Genomic DNA, 25,019 nt, shown 5'->3' with positions numbered 1-25,019 from the left:
TCACTTCATGTTTTCTTTAAGCTGCTGCAATCGCCCAGGGGTCTTCCACCAACCAAATATGCTGTTATTAATAGTTATTCTGCACACAGTTACTAAACTGTTCACGCTTTTCAAATATCCATTTTGTGATGATACTGGCAGTTGTGTTAAATGATATAATTAAACTACATTAAAACCCATTTTCCTCAGTCAATAATGGGATCAAATTATTATTGGGCCAACAACATTTTTGCTTTTTGATAATAAATCTACGGTGCCGCTGAGCTCAAATGACACGTGACAAAAAGATACGGCGTCATTCAGATGTTAAAGTAAAAAAGCAAAAGGCTAACGGGGCATAAAATCAGAATCACGTTATCACAACATTTAGATAAGCCAACAAAAACATTCAGTTCAGTAGTTTTACAGTACTGCTGACGGTAGTTGATCTCACTGACTTTTCTAGATGCTGCTCATGTGTTGTCAAATAGGTCGCTGTCTCTCGTCATTTCTTGAAGCTGACTATTTGCACTTTTTTCTTAATTTGCAGTGCATTGAGCACTCATGGCCACTGTTTAAACGTAGGCCTACATTCTTTTGCTTAATTTATTGCAGGTACTCCTCTTTTGTTGAGAGTAAATGTTTCATAGGGAACAATAATATGACACGAAAGAAAACCTCAGTTGACACAATTTTATTTGTGATAATTTTATATGAGAAAAATAGGAAACTATAAAAGACACTATTGTTGCGATAAACATGTTGACTTCTGAGGCATGTAGAGAATGAAAACTACATTTACATCATAAAAACATGCTGTCAATAACCATGAATTTAACGGCACATCGAAAGAAAGTCAGTGAATAGATAAATCATAGTGTATTACCTTTCGTATTATTTACAAGAAATATATATATACTGTACATCTGTACACAGACACCTGTTTTTTAATAGGAATCAATATCTGGAGGTAGGCAACAAAGTGCCAACCTTCCTTATTGGATATGTTTCTGACCTTGCAGTTGCATAGAACTGGTTTGGGTCTTTTCACACTGAGCTTACGTGAAGAGATCTGCCACACAAAGCTTCGGCAGCCTGCTATACGTTCATGACAGGAGTTAGCTGGAGCAGCGAGCTCTGTGGCCGGATGGCGGTGCTCTTTGAATGCAGTTTCTCCAAGTTTTGTAAAAAGCCTCTTCTCTTGAGACCCTCCAGAATGACAGTGTTACTGGAGGCCAGACTAACACGGGTCCTGTAGGGAGAAGAAGGACATGAGGTTGATATCTTCTATAAATATGCTCTTTGAATTAGGTGACGTGTTCATACTCTCCATCTGTCCACACACACATCAGGGGGCACAGCGAGTTCAGTGTCAGAAAAGAAGCCTTTTCTTCCTCTTTGATTATAACACGAGAATTTAAGTGCTGCACAGCAATTACACATAATTATCAAAATGACTCCCTCCTGTCCAAACACTGGATGCTAGAATTGGTCACAAGGTGTTTGTTCAGCTCACCTTAAAAGAAAAAACATAAATTGGGAGCAAGGCCAATCACAGACATGTAACCCAGAGGTTAACTAAACTCAGTACAGTGTTTATTTTGCGTGTCTCTAAATGTCCTCCAGAATGTTGTGGGATTGAGTCTGCTCGCAGTCGGAGAGATAAGACCAGAACTTAAGGTGTGAAAACGGACTAAAAACACTGGCCGGAAGAGAATGTGGATCTGGGCTCTCTCTTCATAAAACTTGTCATCAGTTTCAGTTGGTGTTACCTGTCTAATTTTTAGTAAGTTCAATGAAATGTAAACACAATACGAAAGTATCATATTGCAGCTAGTGTGACAAACTTTAAAGAGAGGCACTCACCGAGGAGAATCTATACCACTGTCCCCTGTGATGCTCTGGTTTTCTCCTATTTCCACTGCTTCCCCAATCGCTGCCCCTCTGGCTCCACTGGGCATGCTCAGAATGCCCCTCTGGGTCTGAGGAACACCCGTCTCATCCGCCTGCACCACCTTCACCTCAGCTGCCCAGTGAGCAGATTCACCGTCGCCCTCATCAGCCGATTTACGGACAGTCTCTGCGTCTGAATCGATCTCACTGGTCTGGCAGTAGTCAAAGATGCTACCGTCTGCGACTTTAGATGGTTCGGGACAATCCACATCAAGATTGAGCTCATGGCGTCTCTCCCCCTGGACCAATGTGCCTTGTCTGGGGCTGGATTCACTTTGGGCCCCAGGTGATCTGGTTCTCTGATGGCGATGATGGAGTCTCAAGCTGCTGTCTCCAGGCCTGTTGGGGCTGATGAAGGCTTCCCTCTTGGTTGGTGGGGGCATGAGTTCTGTGAAAGTGCTGTCCCTTGAATCTTGTATCGAAGTGACTTGTGATTGGTGAAAGTTGGAATTATAATAGTGACGGCGGGGCCCTCGATATTGCAAATCAGATTCATGGTCATGGTAAACCAAATGATGGTGATGGTAGTCCACTCCACCTGTATGGTACGCATCAGTGATCTCCTCATTCAGACACAAGGAGCTGCAGGCATCCTCATCTTCCAGCTCTTCTGATCTCTGATAGAGCCTATCGTCGTCTTCCACGAAGCCGTCAGTGTCTGTTATTGAGGGAGGGCTGTCAGCTATCAGTTCTGACCTTTCTCCCTGACTCATGGTCCTTTGATCTCTTTGACTAGTGACGGGTCTTATCTCCTGTTGGTCCTGTATGGCTGCAGTTTCACAGGCCTGCTGGTGTGAAGAGAGCTCTGTCCTCTGAGTATCATCCCGTTGCGGGCTGGAGAGTCTGAGGGAGTGTTTCTGCTGTAAAGAGGGCTTGGGCCAGGGCAGAGTTGGGTCACAAGAGTGGTTTATGACTGTCTCATAAGAATGGGTAGGGAGGATGGCATGAGTATTGGAGTATTGTTGGATATTAGAGAGACTGTCATCTACAACTTGGCTGTGGTCTGGTACACCGTTGTATTCTGACTCCTTAAAATGGCCATTTTCGCCTTCTCTCTCCCAGCCCTCCTTGCTGTTTCCCTCCCTCTGATGTCGGATCTTGTCGTCTATCCGAAGCGTACTGTTCTGTGGGTATGCTGAGCTGTAGTCCAGGGGCAGCTCACTGTTGATGTCTGCTTGGAGCAAATGATCAGCAGTAAGGTCCCTCTCGTGTACACTGTTGTACCTGTCCTCAGACGTACGTGATTTCCCTGCATGCTCTCCATCTGCAGCGATCACTTTGGCCCGATGGGGGTCCCACGATTTGGAGCGGTGAGATATTTGATCTTTCCTCCCTGGCCCCGCTGAAACCTTTCCCTCTTTCACCTCTCGCCTTCTATACTCCTTGTTGATGGTGGCGGGGATCATTGGCTCAGCTTCTTTCATTTGATGAATCTGGAAAGGGTTTTCAATGCGTTTCTTATATAGAGATTTCCCCTCAAGAGCTCCACCTTCTTCCACTTGATCTTGTTCATCAACAGGGATTTCCACTCTGAGCCGAGAAGGGATCAAATCCTCCCCCTCTGGATAGACATCCGCACATATGGGAGCCTTGCTCTTAACCTTCTCTTTCTCCTTTTCCTTCTGCTTCTCTCTGGAGGAATGGGCCCTCCTTTTGCCGCGAGAGGCCTTCTGAGAAGATCTCTTCCCTGGCTTAGAGGAGTGATGATGCCTGGGTTTTGTTAGGATCTCAGTAGACATTCCCTTGTCTACTCCCTTATCGTCTTTATCCAGACCCCTGTCCAACACTCTATCTACTACTCTTTCCCTCCTCTCCTCCAACTTCTTCATTAAAACTGCGTGACGCGTCAAGTTGTCCACGGTCAGTTCAGGGTTGATGCGTTTGATGATGGCATGCTCCAGGTCACGGGGTAAGTTGTTCAGGTCCTCCTCATCTCTTACTGGCCACTCCTCTGGAGGGAACTGGGCTGAAAATGATGTGTACTCCTTCTTTGGTTTCTCCTTCTTACCTCCATTCCTTCTGAACAAACTAAGACCAAACTTCCTCCCCGGTTTGTTGTCTTTTTCTTTGCGGCCATTGGCGTTCGTATTGCCTGTAGTTTTGCTGATCTCACTTGCACGGCAATCTGCAGCTGTGGAGGTGGACTGATGCTGCACGGTGGGTTTGGGATCGAGCGGTCGGGGCCACTTCAAGCTCTTGCCTGTACATTCACTTACGGAGAAAGAGACAGAATGCTGGTCGGGGACCATGGAGGGGGGGACGGGGGCCGTTACTGCAGTGGAGGCGATATTGGTGGATGTTTGCAGAGGGCTAAAGCAGCTGCAAGACTTGCAGTGAGCCACTGGCTGCGTTTGAGTGCTTTCAACACAAGCATCGTTGCTCAACAGGTAAGTAATGGGAGGAGGGGAGGGAGGGTCGTCTGCTGAACCAGAAGTCCACCAGCTCTTCTCCCGGACCATGGCGTTGGTGATGAAATAGGTCTGAGGCGTGACGATGAAGTAGCCCTCGCCTGTATGGTAAATTTTGCGCTCCTTGATTAGGTTGCCGAGAGCATTGTAGAGGATGTCCTGAGTCGGGATGGTTATCCCTGAGACATAACAAAGAGAAAAGAGCGTTAAGGACAACAGACAAGCAAAGGGACACATAGTACAACAATTTGACATTTTGGAGAAGAGGTTAATTCACTTTCTGGCAGAGATTTAGATTAAAAAGATTGAAACCACACATTGGGCTATGTGCAGGACTCTAGAAATAGTCCAGCACATAAAAACAAAAAATGAGAGAATAAAATAAAATATATACACAAAAAAAAAAGAAAGAAGTATATAATATATATATATAAATGTAATAACAAATACATATCATAAACAATATAATAAAATAAAACAACAATAAAATATATACTTTTTTGAGATAATATATATATATGTATATATATACAATATATATATATATATATATATATATATATGTTTACATTTAATGAGCTTTATAGGTGATAGATTTTGTGAGTTGTGCAGTACAGTGTATGACACAAGCGCTGTGTAAATAAAGCTGCAATGTTGGAGGGTTACAGCAAACACTGCTAGAAATAATAATAAAACCTTTCGGTACACTCAAATCGATGACGGTCGTTTAAATAGAAAGCTTTGGTTTATGTCTTTAATTAAAACCCTTTGAATAATTGCAGAATTGTAATTCGGGCTAATATGACACCCTCCCTGCAGACGCCTTAATGGAATAAATAAATCATCCTCGTGTTCTATGATCGTGCGTCAGCACATGTGTTGTACCCCAATATTATGGCAATCCTTGCCTGTCTACAATCTTTTTGCTTATCGAAGCAATCCAGCTGATGGCAATAGCTAACAGACAGATATAAGACTGAGTACCCTTACAGCGTCTTCACCAACATGTCTAACCATCCCTTTAACAAGCTAGCTGAGGCGATATTTGATGGATTACCTGGGTGGGCTTTGCTCATGTAATTGATAAGTGCTTCCTGGTTGACGATGATTTGAGAGGAGTTCATATCTGAGATGACTGAGCACAACACCTCAGCCAAGGGAATGAACTGGGACTGAGGGACAGGGGACATCTGCACCGGGGACAGGTCACCTGTAAAAAAAAACACACACACACACAAACACACCAGCATTTTATTAAGTGAAACAGGTGGGCCTGCTGCAGTTAACATACACAAACACACCTGGGTTTGAGAGGTCTCTGTCTGACTTGGGCTGCCAGTGAAAACAACTCAAAGCACTAAAGTTGCGTTTCTTCTTCTGACCACCTTTCAAATCATGACCGATGTGGTCTATTTATGTGAGTTATATGAACCATGCCTGACTGCTCTGGAAATTCCATCAGCACTGGGACAGACCACAGAATTCCATTGCTCCCACAGAAATGACCACAGGTCTAACTGCTGGGCAGATCAGATGTCCTGCCCCCCCATATCATACGGCCCGACACGCCTAGAAGGTGCCCTTGAATAAACATGTTCCTGAAAGTGAGAGAGGCGAGGGGAAATGACACAGACAGTCTTGGAAAAATGTGTCTTATAGCTATAAAATAGTATGAATAATTCTGTATATTTGTCCACCACATCCAAATCCCACCAATCTGCACAATGCTGCAGACTGACAGAGTTCCTCTGACTTCCACACTGTTGGACTCTATGAAAGCCACACGGCTTTCAAATCATAAAACTAAGCTGCTTTTGAAGACAACCAGACATCTTAGAAATATTTTATTTCAGAATCAGAAACCAATCAGTAGAGTTTCACACATGGAGAAACATAATTGAAACAACATGCAGTTCTTTCGAGCAAATGTTTTCTTGTGGTTGTGTGTGTGTGTGTGTGTGTGTGTGTGTGTGTGTGTGTGTGTGTGTGTGTGTGTGTGCGTGCAAAGCCTATAGTGTAGACGGTTAAGATAGTAATGCAATAAAGACTCAAAACTGAACGTGGGCTTTAAAACAGTTCAGTTATAGTTGTCATTTTTTTTTCAGAAAAAAGAGGAACTAATAGCACCAGTATAGGGAAATGTATATTTTCTTTTATAAATAGAGTGACAACTGACTTCTTCCGGTCAACCTGCATCACTGAAAGGAAAGAAACAAAATGCCCGGTAAAAGGAGCTGTGACTGGTCTGCACAATCTGGAAGGTTTTGTTTGGCATAACATTAGAAATGTTTATTGTCAGATATATGCCTTTAGTTTTAGTCCAAATGTTTGTGTTTAGGTTAAGATTATATATGGTTGAGGTTATGGTTAGGATAAGAATGTGAATGGGTTTTTTTGCCCAGCATCAACAAGGGGATCCCCAGAAACGCATTACGAACCCCTGAGCGATAATGTAAAGAGAACATGAAAGCAGTTTGCCTTAAAGAAAAGTTATTTATTTTCCAAAGCTCATTATGATTTACACGACTGCCACAGATGTCTGCATTTTTTTTGTATGACTAATTCTCTACTAAAACATACTACAGAACACAAAGAGTGATGTTTACTAAAGAGAAGCGAGTGCAATGAAAGCACCAAAACAAACCAGATCCCTTTGCTGATGAATGATTAGCATCTGGGATGAGTTAACACAAACTCCCTTCATATGAAGAGCGGACACAAGGGCATGGACATAACCTTACTCACGGGACTGGAACATTGGTTCTGGTTAGTCAGCTACCCCTAAATAATGTAAGGGGCATAATGGGTGATAGAGGGGAGATGACACAAAAAGTCCTGGTCTGCTGTAATTCTATTTACCATCAAGAGTATCTAATTCAACTTTATTGCGAGCACAAGTGACTTGACCTCCACTATACAGCCAGTTGGGACTCCCCATGCAATTTCTAAGTTTCCAGTTGTGCTGACACCAACACTTTGTGTATCCATGTGTGAATTAAGCTTAAACATGTGGAGTGTGTGACTGTGAACGATTCTCCCATCAACCCCAGGGCATTCAACGAAAACACTGCCGAGCTCACACGTGACGTAAACTAAACATTTACAACCCTCACACTTGAACCACTTATGTCCACGGCAAGGGAAACAAACAACTGATCAAATATCTGCCATGGTAAAGCATGACGGAACACATACTTACCAAACCCATACAGCATTTCTTCGGTTTGTATTAATGGACCAAGTAATAATTTAAATAGGATAAAAGGGTTGTAGCTGTCGGAAACTAACTCTAATAAACATTTGTTTTCAACAGTCATCAGTTATCAGTTATTTGATATGGAACAAACAACCACATTAAAAGTACTTAGACAAGAGTAGGGGCAAGTATACTGTAATGTAATGTAATTGCACAATTCAATTAAAAGTCCTAAAACACGGAAATTAGTTTTGGTACTAGAGGTTCCCTCATCCTGTACGTCAATGGAGTTTCATTACTGGGTTTTTGGTCAGATGCCTGAAATAATGTCTGTGGTTAAATAAGTTTATTTGATTTTATTTAATTTAGTTCAACCATGTAAAATAAGTCAGTAAATACTCTACAACTGGACTAAGATTTTGCATGCCTTAAAATATACAGTTGCTAACAAGTGGCTAAATCAGGCTACTAAACGCCATCAACCAAGGTGTAGTTGGTTTATAACCTCACGTTAGCGTTTTACTTCTGCCAATTGCATTTGCACTTCACCAATCATTAAAGTAGTGTTCATGTGTGAAGATTATCTTTCTGAAAAAAGTGTCATAAACGTTGTTTGCCACAGAGCATTTTTTATGCAATGATCCAAATGCCATTGAGTTTGTGTTGAGAGCACCTGTGCATTGCACCGGAAATGTACTTTTCAAGCTGCTACTCAATCAACTTTGGTTGAAAAAGTGTTATCCTCAGTAATGTATATGTTAAGCAAAGTCAGTAAAGAATAATTATCGGCACAGTGAGCTCACCTAAGGCTCATAAGTCTCACAGACAGGGGTCTTTCTTTGTAAAACTAATCCTATGGTACACGGTGGGACTGTAAAAAACGAGCCATCTGGTATCCCCCGGCTCCAGAAGACGTTAATCTGACTAAACCTCAGAGCGAATATCTCAATAGCAGTCTCCCTGGGCAGTGAATTAGTGCTGCTGATTTAGCTACTCATTGTTGTTCACTTCCTATAGGAATGTCTGGCAGGCTGTCCACATAGCAACCACTTATAACCACGTCAACAGTCAAAAAAAGGACAGCAAGGACATGATAGGGTCAGAGGAGGGAGGGAGGAGGGAGGGGGGGTAACTAATCACAGGGAATCAATTAGGTAATCACTACCTCTCAAAGGGGCATCCTAGATATCTTTGATGAGTTGTGTTCAACAGAGTGTCATCCTCTCTGTCCTGGTTCAGAGCCGGATATCCTGTCGGACACCTGCTAACATGACTTATACTCTCAATGGAGTTCAAACCAGAAATAGGTTAAAGCAACCACACGCTCCTCACATGCACTTCACTTCATTATGGTCTGATAACAGCACTGAGAAGTGAGAAGTTAGTCTGACGATGTCGGCGTGAAACAGAAGGAACATAAACACACCTCCAGCTGTTTATTTGTCCAATGCAAGGATGGGCCCGGCAGAGAATCCGGGTTTATTGAGTCTAACATGAGCAGGCGTGACCGCTTACCGTTGTACTTATTTTCTCTCCGGGGGGAGCAGACCTCTGTTTCCCTGTAATCTAAGAATCTAAGACCGGGCCAACGACATCCCACTCATTGTCATAGACAACATGAATACCCTGCTGGGTGCCATGGCAACTAAACCCTGTGGGAGCAAAGCTCGGGAGTCAGACAGGAGACAAGACGAGATGTTACACGTCACAGTCTGTTCATTCATAACATTTAGTCCGACTAACATCTTCTGTAGCTCTGGGACACCAGGAGAATATGCACCTTTATCCCCATTTACAAACAATATTGCGTCTCCCCGTCTTTATAGAGAAGCAAAGTACGTCCCTTTTTGGTGGACCTTCATTTGATCTTTTTCGGGGAAAAATGTGTACGGGAGTCAACGACTCCAAATAGTGTTTTTATCCTGTTTGAATTGTCAGTCTGTCATAACACTTTTGAAATACAACTCTGTTAAAATAGGTCTCTCTCTGAAGATATGATAACTCTGCGTTACGTAACGTACCTGGACGTACTCAGAGGTGATCAAAAGAACAGAAGTCGCTGGATGAAACACATCAGGTGAGTTAACATTACAATCGGGCACGTAACATACTTTAGCTAAATTTCATAGCTAGCTAGTGCTGGCAGCGTATATTGCGCGACTAAAGAGATGCAGTTCATTGAGCAGCAGCACACAAGAAAATTATGCAACAACAAACAACAAACAACAATCTTTTAAATTGACATAACATGTGTCATAGAAAAAAGTATTTGACTCTCGACGTTGACTACGTTATATTCTTTCCAAAATAAGGTCCTTGTGGGAACACGTGCACGACAGCATGTCAAACAAACTAGTTTTCTTCTGAGCATAACCTAAATGTAAAGAAAGACGGCATTGCACTTTAGGATCTGGTGTTCATGGAGATTCAGCCAAATTTAGGAATAAACATTGGGATTTCTCTATGGAGGACTCAAAATGACTTAAGTATAAATAAATAAATAAATAAATGCATGAATAAATACAAGAATAAATGAATAAATGCTTAAATAAATGTATAAATAAATAAATAAATACAAGAATAAATGTATAAATACAGAAATAAATACAGCAATTAATATATATAAGTTATAACTCAACAGGACATCATTAAATAAATGTATTTCTACATTTCTGTATTTCTTCATTTATTTATATCTCTATTTATGTGTCCACACGTATTTCTTCATTTATTTATGTGTGACATTTACGTGTCCGTATATTCAAATGAGCTGGGCGGTCGGAACCTCATTGTTGAACAGGATTGGTCAAGTCAGGGAGCAAGACAGAAGCAATCGATCCCTAGCACTTGGATCTGTAGACGAACAGCGTTTATTATGCATTCTTGTCTGTACATTCTAAATACTACTGTTGAGTCACGGAATGTAATTTAAGGATGTTTTCAGCCGAGAAGTTAGTTGTTTTAAGCATCAGATCTGTGGTCGGTTTATCGAGATTCAGTCTAATAAGGATATGCGACGGAGATTTGAGGTCCTGCTCGCGGGACCAGTGAGCTCCGGCGCTCAGCGCGCTGTGTGGCCGCCGAGAGAAGCCTGATCTCGGCAGGACTTTTTTAAATGCTCCGCTGGCTCTGACGTCTCCGTAGCGGCTAAACATGAGATATAATTAGGTTTTTGAGGATCTAAAGAGCACAACGAGTTTATTATTTACTAAAAGATAACGTTACGTCAATTTGACTGAGGGTTAAGATTCATAACTTCGTATTGTAGCGACCCTGGGTCAGGAAAGCTACGAGACGTTGTATATTTATTATCGTTTATTCGTAGCCTACGCCAAACAACAGTGAACACCGCAACACATTCTACTCCACTGTAAATTATTTTACAGTGAATAATTTGAGTAAATTCATGCGCAAGAACAGTTGATGTGGTGACGTCACAAGACCAGAAAGACCTTCCTGCGTCCTCGAGAGTCTGGACTCCCAAAACCAGACTCCAAAGACCAGACTCCAAAAGAACATGAGTCTGTACTCAGTGTTCTTGGAATTGATAAACGGCTGAAGTCAAAAAGCTGTCGAGGCTAACTTCTGCTAACGGTGAGCTGAGCGAGTCAACTTCAGCGTCATGTGCCAGGCAGAAATAGTAGAGCACAACACACCAGGTGCATCACACTCCTGTGACCAATCATGCTTCAGACAGAGGTTCGGACCGCCCCAGCTCATTTGAATATACGGACACGTAAATGTCACACATAAATAAATGAAGAAATACGTGTGGACACATAAATAGAGAAATAAATAAATGAAGAAATGCAGAAATATATTTATTTAATGATGTCTTGTTGATTTATAACTTATATTTATTCATTCCTGTATTTATTTATTTATTTATACATTTATTCATTTATTTATACATTTATTTATTTATTTATACATTTATTTAAGCATTTATTTATTCATTTATACATTTATTTAAGCATTTATTTATTTATTCTTGTATTTATTCATGCATTCATTTATTTATTTATTTATACTTAAGTCATTTTAAGTCCTCCATATTTCTCAGCCTCTGCTGAAGAAATTATTTCTCTCATATCCCCAAACGCTATGGAAGCACAATACTAAACTGCTGGAGTAAAGAAATGCCTCATGACCCACCATCACAGGCATTACAACTTAGAGGCAAAAGGCTTAGGACAAATATATTATTTTTTTCATTCGGGGTTGTTAAATTTGAATCATCATATGAATAAGTAGAAATAATATTTTTGATATTATGTTTGACTCCATATGTCATCCCATCACCTCCATATTTCAATCCAAAGTATCTCAGTGAGAACCGATGGCCTTATGCATACTTTACATGTCAATGGTGATTAAAAGAGTGCATTGCAACTATATATAACAAGTCTAAAATTCTACTTTAATGGCATTCCCCATAACATCAAAATAAAGTGACAAAGCTGACACTATGCTTTCTGCTCCACGTAGACCAAACAACATACATTTCTTGCAATGTCATGAACTTGTGAGAAGGAGTTGCTGCCTGAGGGACACAAATGAAAAATGCCTGAAGTTGACTGCTCAGATTGTGGAGATGATGGACAGACCTTCTCTCTTCGATCCCCACTGAGATCCCTTTGGCTGCTGACACTGATCAATGCCACATGTGTTCACATGGCTCCGTTGTGAGTCGATCCACATGAGTCCCATTTCATACGTGATTGCATTACCTCCAGTCTTTTAGAAGAAAGCACTAACACACCACACCATACAGAACATACCGTCGACCTTCCATGAGACGCACCCTGCTGCTCTGAGTGGGAAGATCATTCCCTGCATCTACTTATTATGACAGACAGGATTTAAACTATATTCATGGCTTGATGGGAGACCAGACGCCAAAGCAAGAAAGAGGGTTGCAAAATGCTATCACAGGTAAAAATCTAACTGAAACCTCAGACTTGTTGCCACAATCCCCCACTCCATGGCCTTTCAGGAAACACACACTCACAGGCACACACCATCTTATCTCATCCTGGTATCGTATAATCGTAAAGCCCCAGAAGGCAAACAGGCTAATCTTCTCTCTCCCTCATTAAGGACACACTGCATGGCATTCAACATGAACTTGAGGCCTGCCCAAACTGCAAAATCCCCCCCGTCTCCCATCGACTGAGACCTTGTGAGGAACACGCTTCAGTGAATATACAGTTAGGTCTCCGGTGAGACAATGTCAAACATTCATACAGTCAGATTCAGAGTAATGGGAAGAGATGCCAACTGTAATTTATGTCGGGACTGCCTCCCAGTCCCACGCCCACTTTGCTTTGTTACGTGCTTCTTGGTCTAACAGGGCTCCGCGACACCGCCCTCCCTTTCTTGTCTGTGTGTGTGTGCATCACACTTTTTAAAAGTGCTTTACGAGTTTGTGTCTCTCACTCCCATAGAAGACACAGATGTGGGCGTTGCAGTTAAATGGCCCAATAAACTGAGTGAAAAGATCCCTTCAGAGAGCAATCACAGCCCGAATGTCCCAACAACCAAACCTCGCCCAGTCTGACAACACTGCCCTTTCCCATCCTTCCCCTCTGAACACACTTGGACAAACACTGTATGGCCATCAACATGATATTAAAATCTTTGGTACCATTTAAATACTGGACATGGCGTTTCTATAAATGTTGCGAACATGTCTGCCATCGTCTTACTTAACCCTTGTGTTGCCTTCGGGTCATTTTGACCCGATTCAATATTTAAAAACACACCAATAACCATTCAAATGGCCTTATTGGTTGATTCACAACAATAAAACCAGCATTTCCGCTCAGTTGTGCAGGAATTAGGTAAATATTTAATCTCACTATCTAATCTCAGAGCACTTGATTTTAAATATTAAGTGAATCATTGTATAGGAGGAGAGGAGCATTTGGACTGTGCCCTCCCTGTAATCAGTGTTTGAGAAAATGTCTTTGTTGGTTTAGATTAACTAAAATCTAGTGAACCTTCGGCATCATTTCACCGAATAGACGAGTTGTCATTGCATGAACACTAACTTTTCAAAGCTACACCTAAAGTAAACCGTGGGGCCTACGCTGCAGAGAAACAGACAAGATGTCAAAACGCCATAACTAAAGAGGATTCATGAGCTAAAACTTTGAGCAATGAGGAGAAACACAGACAAGTCTTGTGTTGACTGCTATCACCATGGGAACCTCTACTGTGGCAGCGACCTGCCACATGCAATACAAAGAAAGAGAAAAGGAAGAACCAGCAGCCGGAGTAATATGGGTCTCTATAATCCAGCGAGAGCTTTGGGACTCACTTTGCCAAACCAACCCTTTGACATTTAACGTATGTTGGCAAGGCAGCATAAACAGGCGGTGACTAAGCTTCACAAACCGGCATTCAGAGCTTTAGACAGTTACGCTCACATAGTTGGTCACCGCAGATCTGGAATGAAAATCTGCTGTAATGACCTGAAGTAATGTTCCTACCATCTGATTCACAGTAAGAACAATTTGAATAGCAGCTCATGCCGAAACAATTAAATGACCTGGTACTGAACTGGTGGGCAAAAACCCTGTTATCATGTTCTTGTGAAATAGGAATTACACCTGAGCAGGTGTTTAACAGAAGACCAGTAACAGGCCTTTATTTTATGGCACATCCTGTGTAACATGATGCCAGCACATGGAAGTGCCACGAGACGCCACGAGACGCTTTTGTTCTTTTTACGTCATACCTCTTCAGACTTGATGGATCACAACTGGCTCTCGTCTGCTTTTCGTGAATATGAACATTACCCCAAAGTCTGCCAGTGCCGGTTCTGCCAGACGTCCCCTTTCCTTTGTTCTTTAATGTCCATTTTTTTACATTTCTGTATATAAACTATATCCCAGTCCTCTGCCTCCCCTCATACCCATGCTCCTGAGAAACTACTCCTCTCAGCTTGATTCCAGCCCAGATCTAATGGGTTTAACACTTCATCTTAATAGCAGACGCTCAGTTTTAGGGATTCTCCAGAGATCAGTGTTATGGGACGTGCAGAAAAGACAAAATAAAGACAAATGGTAAAACATATCTCCACAGAGCTTGTGATATCCTGATTTGTCGTGCCTTCCTTGTATAAAGAATTCTTTTTTACATTTTCAGACTCTGGACAGTACAGGTTAATTTTCCAGTTTTTCTGTTAAAAAACATAGCATATTTTAATTTATGGGCAGCACGGTGGCTCAGTGGGTAGCACTGTCGCCTCACAGCAAGAAGGCCCTGGGTTCGAATCCCGGTCGTTCCAGGTCCTTTCTGTGTGGAGTTTGTATGTTCTCCTCGTGCCTGCGTGGGTTTCCTCGGTACCCCGGTTTCCCCACCATCAAGACATGCACCCTGCCCCGCCTCCCCGGTTCGTATGGGATTGAATGGTGGTGGGTGGTGGTCGGCCGCGAGTGGCTGATGATTATTTCTGCCAGCGTCAGTCTGCCCAGGGCAGGCTACTGCTGCTGATTACCACACCACCACCTGTGTGTGTGTGTGTGTGTGTGTATGACTCTGGACTCTGTACTCTGTAAAGCGACTTCGGGTGCCTTGAGAAGCGCTATATAAAATAAATGATTATTATTAAGTCTAAAAGCCTGTCGCTGTAATAAGAAACTTTGAATGAATTTCTTAAAAAATTGAATTTTAGCTCAAAAGCTAAATATTATTATGAGTTTATTCTCTCTGCTCCCTGGTGGTTCTGTTCTGGTTGTTCCATCTTTAAAACTAAATCCAATATTATGAGTGATCTTAATGGATTAGTTATACATTAATGCAGACTGTTACCAAAATGCATTTCTATGTTATTTTATTCCAGTTGAGAATGGGCCATGACCACGCTGGAGGAATCAAAACTGGTGAGATATTTATGATAATGACCCTACTACCTGCACTATGCCAAATTATTGAGTCTAAATACAGATTACAGATTCCCTGTATAAACTGTTCTGCTAAATGTGACAGATTGGAAGTGTGTATGGCAAGATGAGTGAACTGACATCAAATTACTTTGTAATTTATTGTAATTCTATGGTTCTATAGTTAATAAACTATGATCTGTCTTATTCAAAACAAAGAGAAAAGCCGGTGATTTGGCCAGATGTTCTGCTGACCACTCTGACTGACTTGCATTCAAGGTAAATACATTTTCTTAATGAGGAATGGTAAATCATGAATGCAAAGTATTACTCCTGCACAAAATGAACAAATTGTGTCCGGCCGAAAATTCTACCAGGAAGCAAAGTGGCATTTTAATAGCTAATGTAAATAAGACGTATCGGTACATCGTTAAAATAACACATCTTCCATTGAGGGGCATGGATTACTGCTCACTGCCCAAATTAAGGAATAAAAGTCCTATTGATAACTATCTATCCATCTCCAAAATACCTGAAAACCAACACAAAGTTGTTCTGTTCGCTGATCCCCAACTGTAAATGGATTCATTTAATGATTCACCGATATTGATCGGAGTTGTTGGCTCTGATTCAGTCTTGCGTTGCTGGCTTCAACTATCTGACTGATAAGGGTATGAAACATGGACCTGTATCCAGTCCATGTGTGGACAGAAGTTGTTCCACAAGGTTTAATATTCGGCCACGTCTTGTTCACGATACTGTTAACATGTAACACCTGCACTCTATGCATTATGACCACTCCTGCACTTTAGTTATGATCAAAACTAATTATGTGCTCGAACATTTCACTCAGCACAGAAGTATGCAGGCGCCTCGATGTTCCTGTATCATCTGATTCAAGAACCCCAACGACACCCTGCCAACACACACACACACAGTGGGGTTCCAGCTCCAGCAGTTCCACGGTCATTGGTTGCAGATGAAACCCATTTCCTCTTATTTAACTGAGCTAGAGGTGCAGCGGATTCCTGTGTTTGTTATCCCAGTATTTAGAGCAGGGCTCCTGTCCGGTGTCCACCATATGATCCATCACTTTTTAATGCCCTGCAACTGGTCAGCACACAGCTCAGTGAACGTATCTTTCACTCCTGAACTACAATAACACAGCACTTTGCTATCACAGGCCCTATGTTAGCATACCATTGCATTTATCAAGGCTAAATGAAGCAAAGAAAACATCCTGAAACTGAAGAGTAATAGTAAAACCAATTTGAATGCAATACGGCATTACTTCTGTGTCGACCCATTTGTCTGACTAGAGAGTGAATGATAATAAATCCCACACGGGAAACTCCAGCGACCGCTGACGGGGTGTATAAGCTGAGGGATGCAGAGCAACTCCTCGACTGTTGTTGTTGGCATCGCTCCACACCACCGCTACGAGTGAGCCCAAAGTCTGGGCCGATAAAGAGACCGATATGCCCGATTCGCACCAGGGGTGAGCTTCCTGCTCGATAGGAAAGGAAGTAGCTAACAAATGATGTGCCGAGAGGCATGCACACATACGTATTGTCTCACTGCGGACGTCTGAGAATAGAGGTCAAGGTGTCCTCATATCTGAACTGTTTATTCAACCATCTTCCACAAGGGCAGGAAATAGAAAGACATTCTAGATTAATGCAGGGACATGCTCTTGGCACTGGCACATTAAAATATAATAAAAGTAATTGTTGTATTATAACACTGCAGCATAATTAACTTATACCAACGTTGCAATTTGAAAAGCAATTTAAAACGTCAACAAAGTTACACAAGTCACAGAGGCTAATTTTCTTTCCTTTACATTGAGTCAAACCCTTTCATGTTAGACTTTGATTAATCTCCAGTCAACTTTTATTCAGTATAAATTAAATTAGAGTTCTTTTAAGAACCTCAACAGTGTGTTGGGTGTCGTAGCAGATTGGGTTTATGGTTTCCAAGAACATTTCACCTCGGTTCTTGTGGGAAAAAGATTGACCCAACCGCTGTCATAATACAGACTCTTCATCATCTTGAGCCGAAAACAAAGCAGCATATATTTTGTGTAACAGCTTCAATGTCATGCTATTAGTGTCGAGGCAGCTGGAGAGTGATTATCTTTAACCATTATTATTATTTTTATTGAGAGCAGCTCAGACGGTAATCTACCCCAGAGGGCACTCATACAGCTGCCAGGGGGGGAGGGGGAGGAGGGGGGGGGGGGGTTAACTGTCTCAATTAGAATAGCGAAATGGTGACTTAATAAAATAGATCCATATTTAAAAGGATAGGATAATAAAAAATGTTTTTACAAATTGTATTCTATTCCTCAGTCATTTCTACCAATAAGTGAAGTGCATGAAAACAGTTGGCAAGTGAGCAGAAATGTTCAAAGAAGTTACATTAGTATCTGAAATTTGACTGACAATATTTAAAGTTCATAATAAACAGAGTAAATGTCATTCATACACAATTTAAATAGTTATAAATATTGAAAAAAAACTGCTTTTGCCACTATTATTGGTAGTATGGCAACTTTACCAAAGCAACCGAAACATTGATGATATAATAGTATGAAGGAAATGACTAGAACAGTACACACTTTTATATAGTCAACAGTTAAATAACTTCCAGGTCATATTGAAAAAAGACAAGTCAGACAAAGAAAGTTTGGAACCAGTGAAACCACTAACAGAAGTGAGGGAGGAACACCTGGATACTGTGTTGGCTCACAAACCCTCTGAAGCTGGCTGACCTCCAGGGGGCTTGTTAGTCAGGAGGTTGTCACCTTTGACCTGTGCTGCTTAGTTAGGACAGGGTGGGCCATTTAAAGCTGGTTAGGGGGTGTCATGGTTAATAAGGTAACATCTGGAAGATTTATGACCATTAGTGAAGCAGTTTGAGACTTTGACAAAATACCCTCATGAAAGAAGACCCCCCCCCCCCCCGGTGTGAAAATAAAAAAATACTTTCAAGTGAGAAATAAAGAGCAAAAATGAGGCTCTATAGAAACTCAGGAAATGATCTCAAGAGTAAATGAAGCATTTCAGGAATGCTTTACCACCTCATAGTATGGCAGGTTAAATGAAACACACCATTTAAAAAGAACACGTTGGCTTGAAAAGTGCAGCAGAGTCTTAGTGCCTTAGTTCTGCTCAAATACACAGAGGAAGACCAAAAAATTTATTTTCCATGGCGAAAGTGAGAGACTTGTCCATGTTCAAAGAGGAAGAGGGCAGTTCACGTGGCTTTATGTAGTGAAGATATAGGACACCTCATTACACCACTGGCTGACTCCGTATAAATGTTTCAGCTCATCCTGCTCCATCGACAACAGCAGGACTAAATAATGCAGAACCAGTCATTATGAAGCCTCTGGTTGCAACAGGAGAGTCTGGATAGTATTTTCAGAACAAACTTGAGTCTTTTGGCCAGGCTTCCTGGCTCTTGCCCAAGCTAAAGAGAAAATAGCACCAGCACCGCTTCCTTTAACTAATTAACATGTGTCATCGTGTTGTTGTCCCCCTGCCTCCAGTCTCAATGCTAAACCATCTTATCCTCTCAGCTACATAGTTTACGCTTATAGGCATGAGACGGGTATGAATCTTTTAACTCTCAACAAGATAGTGAACAAGCACAGTTCCCAAAACATGGAAGGATTTCTTTCCTGCAATATGCTGATTATTGCAACCCGTAAAACATCTTAACTGGATATGTTTAGCAAAACAAAGTCAAAGTAAATGTCACCCATTTGACAGAACTGGATTACTCTTCAATCATTTTGGGTATTGTGGCATTTAGACCGCTGGATGTAATGTATTGAGTCCGTGAGCAAGCAGCAGCACCACTAAACGGTGGTGATCATTTTAATTTAGATATATTTATTAAGGCAAAACACCAACACACAATTTCATCCCATTTTCCTCATCATATTGTATGTTACTTGGAAGATACCACATCCTGATAATTAAAGAATAATCACGTGAGCTCAAACAGGTTCACTGTCAACCAAAGTATTCAAGTTAAAGTGTAAATGTAAACAAATCGGATGTCAATACTCTTTGCAAGAAAGAATAAAACTACTGAGCATTGATGGAATTACTTTGTGGTGAAACGCCGTCTTTACTCTGTGAACAGCTGTTCAAAGGAAGAAAAGAGATGAAGAGATCATTTAATGTAAAGAATGAGAAACACGTTCATGAGTTGAAGCGTTGGAGGTCAACACCAGTACCAGTGGGGCCCATTCCCACAAGGATAACAACGAAGCCTGTTCCTACTAACTCCTCAACCTGTCTGTTTACCTCGACCTACCCCGTCCCCTCCCGCCATCAACCCTCCCCACCTCCCGCACACCTCCTTTTCTGCAATTCTTCCCTTTAGCAGAAGCCCGGAGGTGGCCGGTCGGCCCACAGAGCAATCTGTCTTCACTCAGACTATAAGCACTGATAACCAGACGGGACCAATGAGGAAGTTAAGGGTGTTAAATTTAATAAAGCTGATTGTGTCGCTTTGCCTGGAAGCTTTGTGTTGTATCTATGTCTCTCTATTTAAAAGCAACTCAGACCACATCTGGTTCATTTTAGCAAAACATCTTACTTTAAAAAACCTCCTCACGTCAGTAAAGTCACATCGCAACCTTGCTCTGACCTTGGAAAGGAAATAGGGCCGTTAGAAATTCACTATAGCCTATAATTCTCAACATTTCTGTTTTCTTCCCGACATATTTATATCAGGGCAATGTCAAGGTCTCAAGTCCATGCCTGATATCAATCTAGGAGTCTGACTTCCACAGTCCCTCTCTGACCATGAAACGAAGGGACATTAATCCTGGTTAACAAAGAAGCAGCGGTGGTCGGCAGCCAGTCGCACAGTGATTCACTGCTGACCAATTCTCAGCGAGAAGGCAGTAAAGCAGACTCTGACAGCCGGCCAACGCTAATTTCCATACAAATTGCTGCGGTGTGAGGCAAAGGATCTGTTAAGGAGGAGTAGGAGGTAACGTGTCCACACACACAGTGCGTTTACATGATGGTATAATTCGAATCTTGCTTTAGTCGGACTATGCTATCTTTTGGGGGATCAGCTGTTATCCCAATATACATGGCAGTGAGAAATTCGAATCATTGGCCTTTGAAAGCATGTCATATCCGATACAATAGGCGGCGCTGTTTTCATTTCAACTCGTGGTGATACAGCCATTTCCGCTTGACCTCTTCACCACTACCAACAACAACCAACAACATCAACATTTCGAGAAAGCTGGCGAACAGAGAGCAAAGCGAAGCTACAACCCTCTACTATTCTTGCATGATGTTAATAGGAGTACAGCGAATGCAAATGGCGCTATTGGCATTGTTTGTTTGTTTTCTGCTGGCCAGACTCCCGGCAGTGACAACTTATCGTCTCTTTCGACTTCCGGGTCACGACATGGGAGGGAGGAGGGAGGAGGGCGGTGGGATCTCAAGCATGCGCAAAGACGCAAAGTCCAGTTCCTAATCCAATTCACCGTTACATGCCGCGATAGTCGAATTATCAACCGGATCGGATCGAGTTATCCAAGTTTCTGGTGTTAAGCCCAAACCCGAGGAGTCTTTCGGGGTATCAGCGGCTGCCTTGCACCCCACTGTGAGCTCATGCATGACTTTGTGCTGACACTGCGCATAGCAGTAAGCTCAGCATCACCTTGGGCTCATATGGTGTTTGTTTGTGAAACTGCCTCACAGTAGGATGGCATGTCGGCATTCACCTCCCCCTTTCTCTGCCGCTTCACGCCCTCCCGGGTCTCCCCCTGTGTGGTCTCTTCCTCCCCTTCACATCACATTCCTCCCTTTACTTGTCCGTGCACTGCTCAATCTGGCAGAGCTGTCGACGTATTGACACAAAGTCAACAGGTACACGGCGAAATCCAGACAAATTAATACTCAGATACCGATTCTCATTATCGGAAAAGACAGATGTTAAAACAGAGGCAAAGACACCTGGGCCAAAAGTGGAGCAAATGGGTGTGTTGCCGGGCTCATGTTTCAAAAACCAAAAGGAACCTGCTGCAGCTCAACTATCCTGCCAACATTTGGGAAACCTCCCTCTCCCACTATTTTTTGGAGTAGTAAAAGGTTTCAATTCACTGTTTCTGTGCAGCTATATTCTCCTTTAAAATACATATGAGGGGGAGAGCCCAAAGAAGGATGGCCATTAGAAGTAATGATATGGCCTCCAGAGCTTTGTTAACAAGCGTTGGTAAATATATCATTGTGTCGTCGACAATGGGAGGCTAGTGCAATCCTCTCAAACCCACCACACCATTGAGAGAGACAAGCGAGTTTTAAGGAATATCTTCTCTCAGTTAATAATCTCCTGTGGGGTTGACAATGGTTTTCACTGCTCATCTCAGAAAATGTGGTCTTTTAAAATAATGCCCGCAAGGTGTTTCGCATTAGAGTCGACGAATGTAGAAAAATCAGGTAGATCAGGTTATTGGGAAAGAAAAAATATATGTTATATGCCTCTGCACTTTGCAACAACAACCAAGAAGCAAGTGACTGAACGAGGGTCTTAATGATCCAAACCTTGAGTTAGAAATCAGACACACCAAATACTGTTGCCACCATGAAAAGGACACCCGTTGGGTTATTACTTTTGACATCAGACTGAAGAGAGTTTAGAGGGAGTCTTGAAATCTCTGAAAAAAGGGTCTAAGAATCCAGAGGAGAAGGAGGAAAGGTGTTGAACCCTGCCAGATCCATGTTGTTCAAAGTTTATGGCTTTCACACGTTTCTCTCTGTGTGGTAAATAACTGTTGCTGGTTGTGTGACTCTACAGTGTCCCCTAAAATAAAATAAAACATTATGCTCTTGCATGACTGAGGGAGCTGTTCACCTTGGTGTTTTATTTCCACCTGTAATATCCTACTGCTGTTTGCATATATGTGCATTGTGGTCAGCTTCATTCTGTCACTTGATAGTTTCTGGTAACTTTCTGGACTTCAGATGCATAAGAACAGTTGTATTAAGATCAGTGTTTGCTTCATATTATATCATCTTTGGTGAGAGTTCATTGAGAGTTGGGATTGATGTTACATACCTACAGCTTTAATGATAAATCCCTTTGGTGACCTCAGAGCTCTGCGCATCCACGCTTCTCTCAGCACCTCCAAGTTGTTTGCATTCCCTTGAATAAAAAGCACCAAGTTTTCCATCCATCCCTGAAAGTACACGTCAGCTATGGCCTTAACGAGTCTCTTATTCCAGGAACTGCGCAAATTTTGCGCCTTAAAGTCCGCGAAAACCTCCTGTCCACTCGTGGTATCGGCATCGGGTTTCCCTCCGCCGGCGCGCAAACTCCCCTCGTCCGGGCCGAAGACGACGGCGAGCGAAGCGGCGGAGAGCTGGACGAGCCGCTGCTGGTGAGACATCTCGAACGCCTTCACCGGCTCCCGAGGGCAGCTGAGAGAGCTCTTCTCTTTCAAAATCCAATTAAACGCCGTGTTGTGCCACGCATTCCTCCGGCGAGCGTCTGAATCCTGCAGCGGAGAGAACCGGAGGCGCAGTGGACGTCCGACTGGTTTCTCTCGGCTCCCAGGGAAACCAGTGACGAGAGGAGAGGAGGAGCGCTTCTCGGCCTGCTGTTGGGTCACACAGGTAGACCAGACCTCCCACTGACACCCCACCAGTGTGTGCGCGTGTGTTTGTGTGTGTGTAGGTGTGTGTGTGTGTGTGTGTGTGTGTGTGTGTGTGTGTGTGTGTGTGTGTGTGTGTGTGTTATACAGGAACCTGCCGGACAGATGCGGATTCGCTAAGGGCATGTTTTGATTTTGAATGACCTTATTTTATTGTGTTTTTGTGTTGTTGTTGTTGTTGTTGTTGTGCTTATTGCTTTGATAATTTGCCATGAAGTTCTCACCAAACTAAAAGTGATTTTTCTAAAAAGAAGGATTTAATTACAAAAAAGTGTCCTGCAGGAAAGTTGCCCGCAAGTTGCAAACACAGCCGCACATCGTGTCCATACAAAGAGGAAAGGTCTAGATTAGAACCAGAAGCATTGAGGGCTTGTAAAATACTTCCTGCACAGAACATGTAATTTACATGAATCACCATCAAAGGAGAGCCGAGTTGCCTGAGATGCGAGCAAAGCTTGAAAGTAGCTTTTAGTGAGTGATTTTGAATTCATTCATTTAATATGTTTATTTCCTTCACTGGTCTCCTTGTGGCGAGTTGCTGCCACACATCAATCATCCAACATAGACGCCAGAACTAATTGTTTTGTGTTGTAAAAAGGAAACTCATGAGAAACTTGAAACGTGAAATATTTCATCTCACAGCAATGACTTAAGAGAAAATGGTGTTCAATAAACGTTCTTGATCCACCTAAATGAGAACCAGTCCCTGCTGTGCTCTCAAAAGAGGGACCCCATTAGTCCCCGCTTTTACTGACACTGTACCAGGCAGAGTCTGAAGCACAGACAGACACCTCATATATCACAGTCCCAGAGAGCCTGTGGCTTTAGTTTCAGGAGCACTCTGGCCCCTGAGAGGCCGGGGGCCAGTCTGCCCCAGTGTGGTATTAGAGCCCGTGCAGCAACAGGATATTGAGCTTCCTCTGAACGTGAAAAGAATACATCACCTCAGCCTACACAGGATGAATTATGTGTCCGTCCCAGGGGGAAGCGGGGTCGAGTGAAGTTAGAGGGCGAAAGAGAAAAATATTCTGTGTGGGATAAAAGATTTACGTTTTTTGAGTTGAAGAAATTCTTTGTGGCTTGAGAGTTTTAACACTTTTCATAATAATTTTAAATATTGTCAGTTTCACAATCATTACAGACACATGCTGTGCAGCCAAACTCTCTTAAAACCTACAGGACTTCATTTCAATTCTAAGAGAGATCCCTTACATACTAAATCTGTCTGGCTGAATTTGGGCTGAATGTGTTCAAATCAATATTTCCATAGAATGGAACCGTGCGACCATAAAAAAAACATGAAGTCTATAGGTTTAAATACTTCATTTAGTTGATGTTTAGCTTTATTTGTCTTGCAGAGGAGGACGCAGATTAATTATTTATCAGCTTTGAGTGGCTTATTATCCCCGTTCATTAGCCTCCACACAGATGCTTGCGGTGCTTCGTGCAAGAACGAGAAATGTTTTTTGTTTTTCAGCGTTGGTGAGTGGACAGTAGAGAGCTGACAGGAAATGAGTGCAGAGAGATGAGTGCCCTGCCAGACTCAAACAGCGGACGCTGTGATTACATAGTCTGCACCTTAAAGCGATAGAGCACAAGAAAACAAGATATAGATCTAAAATATTAAATGGGAAACTGCTTTTAAAAGGGTTTACCTTGATTACAATAAAAGCTTTAAACTTTTTTTTTGCTTTGGAAATTTATTTTACAACAAATACAGTGAATTGTGGTACGTGTGGTATTATACACGCATATACACAAAAACATTTTAAACATTGTTTGCCTTACATGGAAGTTTGCAGAAATGCTCCCATTGTCTGATACCGTTTACTTTATAGATAGAAATATTGGCACACACTTTTAATACGAACATGGACAATGAGAACCCCCGGCCCGTCCCA

General features: G+C 42.2%; 1 protein-coding gene across 2 annotated transcripts; it reads right to left on the bottom strand.

The window, feature by feature from the left end:
* Positions 1-657: 657 nt before the first annotated feature.
* On the bottom strand, positions 658-22,996 carry stox1 (storkhead box 1). 2 transcript variants are annotated; one of them, XM_056436255.1, is made up of 4 exons: positions 22,524-22,996; positions 5,398-5,550; positions 1,846-4,519; positions 658-1,231 (listed from the first exon to the last, which is right to left on the bottom strand). In XM_056436255.1, exons 1-4 carry the CDS (start codon positions 22,852-22,854, stop codon positions 1,078-1,080), a joined length of 3,312 nt encoding a protein of 1,103 aa, XP_056292230.1. In that variant the 5' UTR covers positions 22,855-22,996; the 3' UTR covers positions 658-1,077. The 2 variants fall into 2 exon arrangements, with proteins under 2 accessions (XP_056292230.1, XP_056292231.1); XM_056436256.1 differs by having other exon boundaries at positions 22,528-22,560.
* Positions 22,997-25,019: the final 2,023 nt, after the last annotated feature.

Source organism: Pseudoliparis swirei, chromosome 17 (assembly GCF_029220125.1).
Source record: "Pseudoliparis swirei isolate HS2019 ecotype Mariana Trench chromosome 17, NWPU_hadal_v1, whole genome shotgun sequence".
Classification (NCBI taxonomy): domain Eukaryota; kingdom Metazoa; phylum Chordata; class Actinopteri; order Perciformes; family Liparidae; genus Pseudoliparis; species Pseudoliparis swirei.
This window is presented reverse-complemented; position numbering and strand designations above follow the sequence as displayed.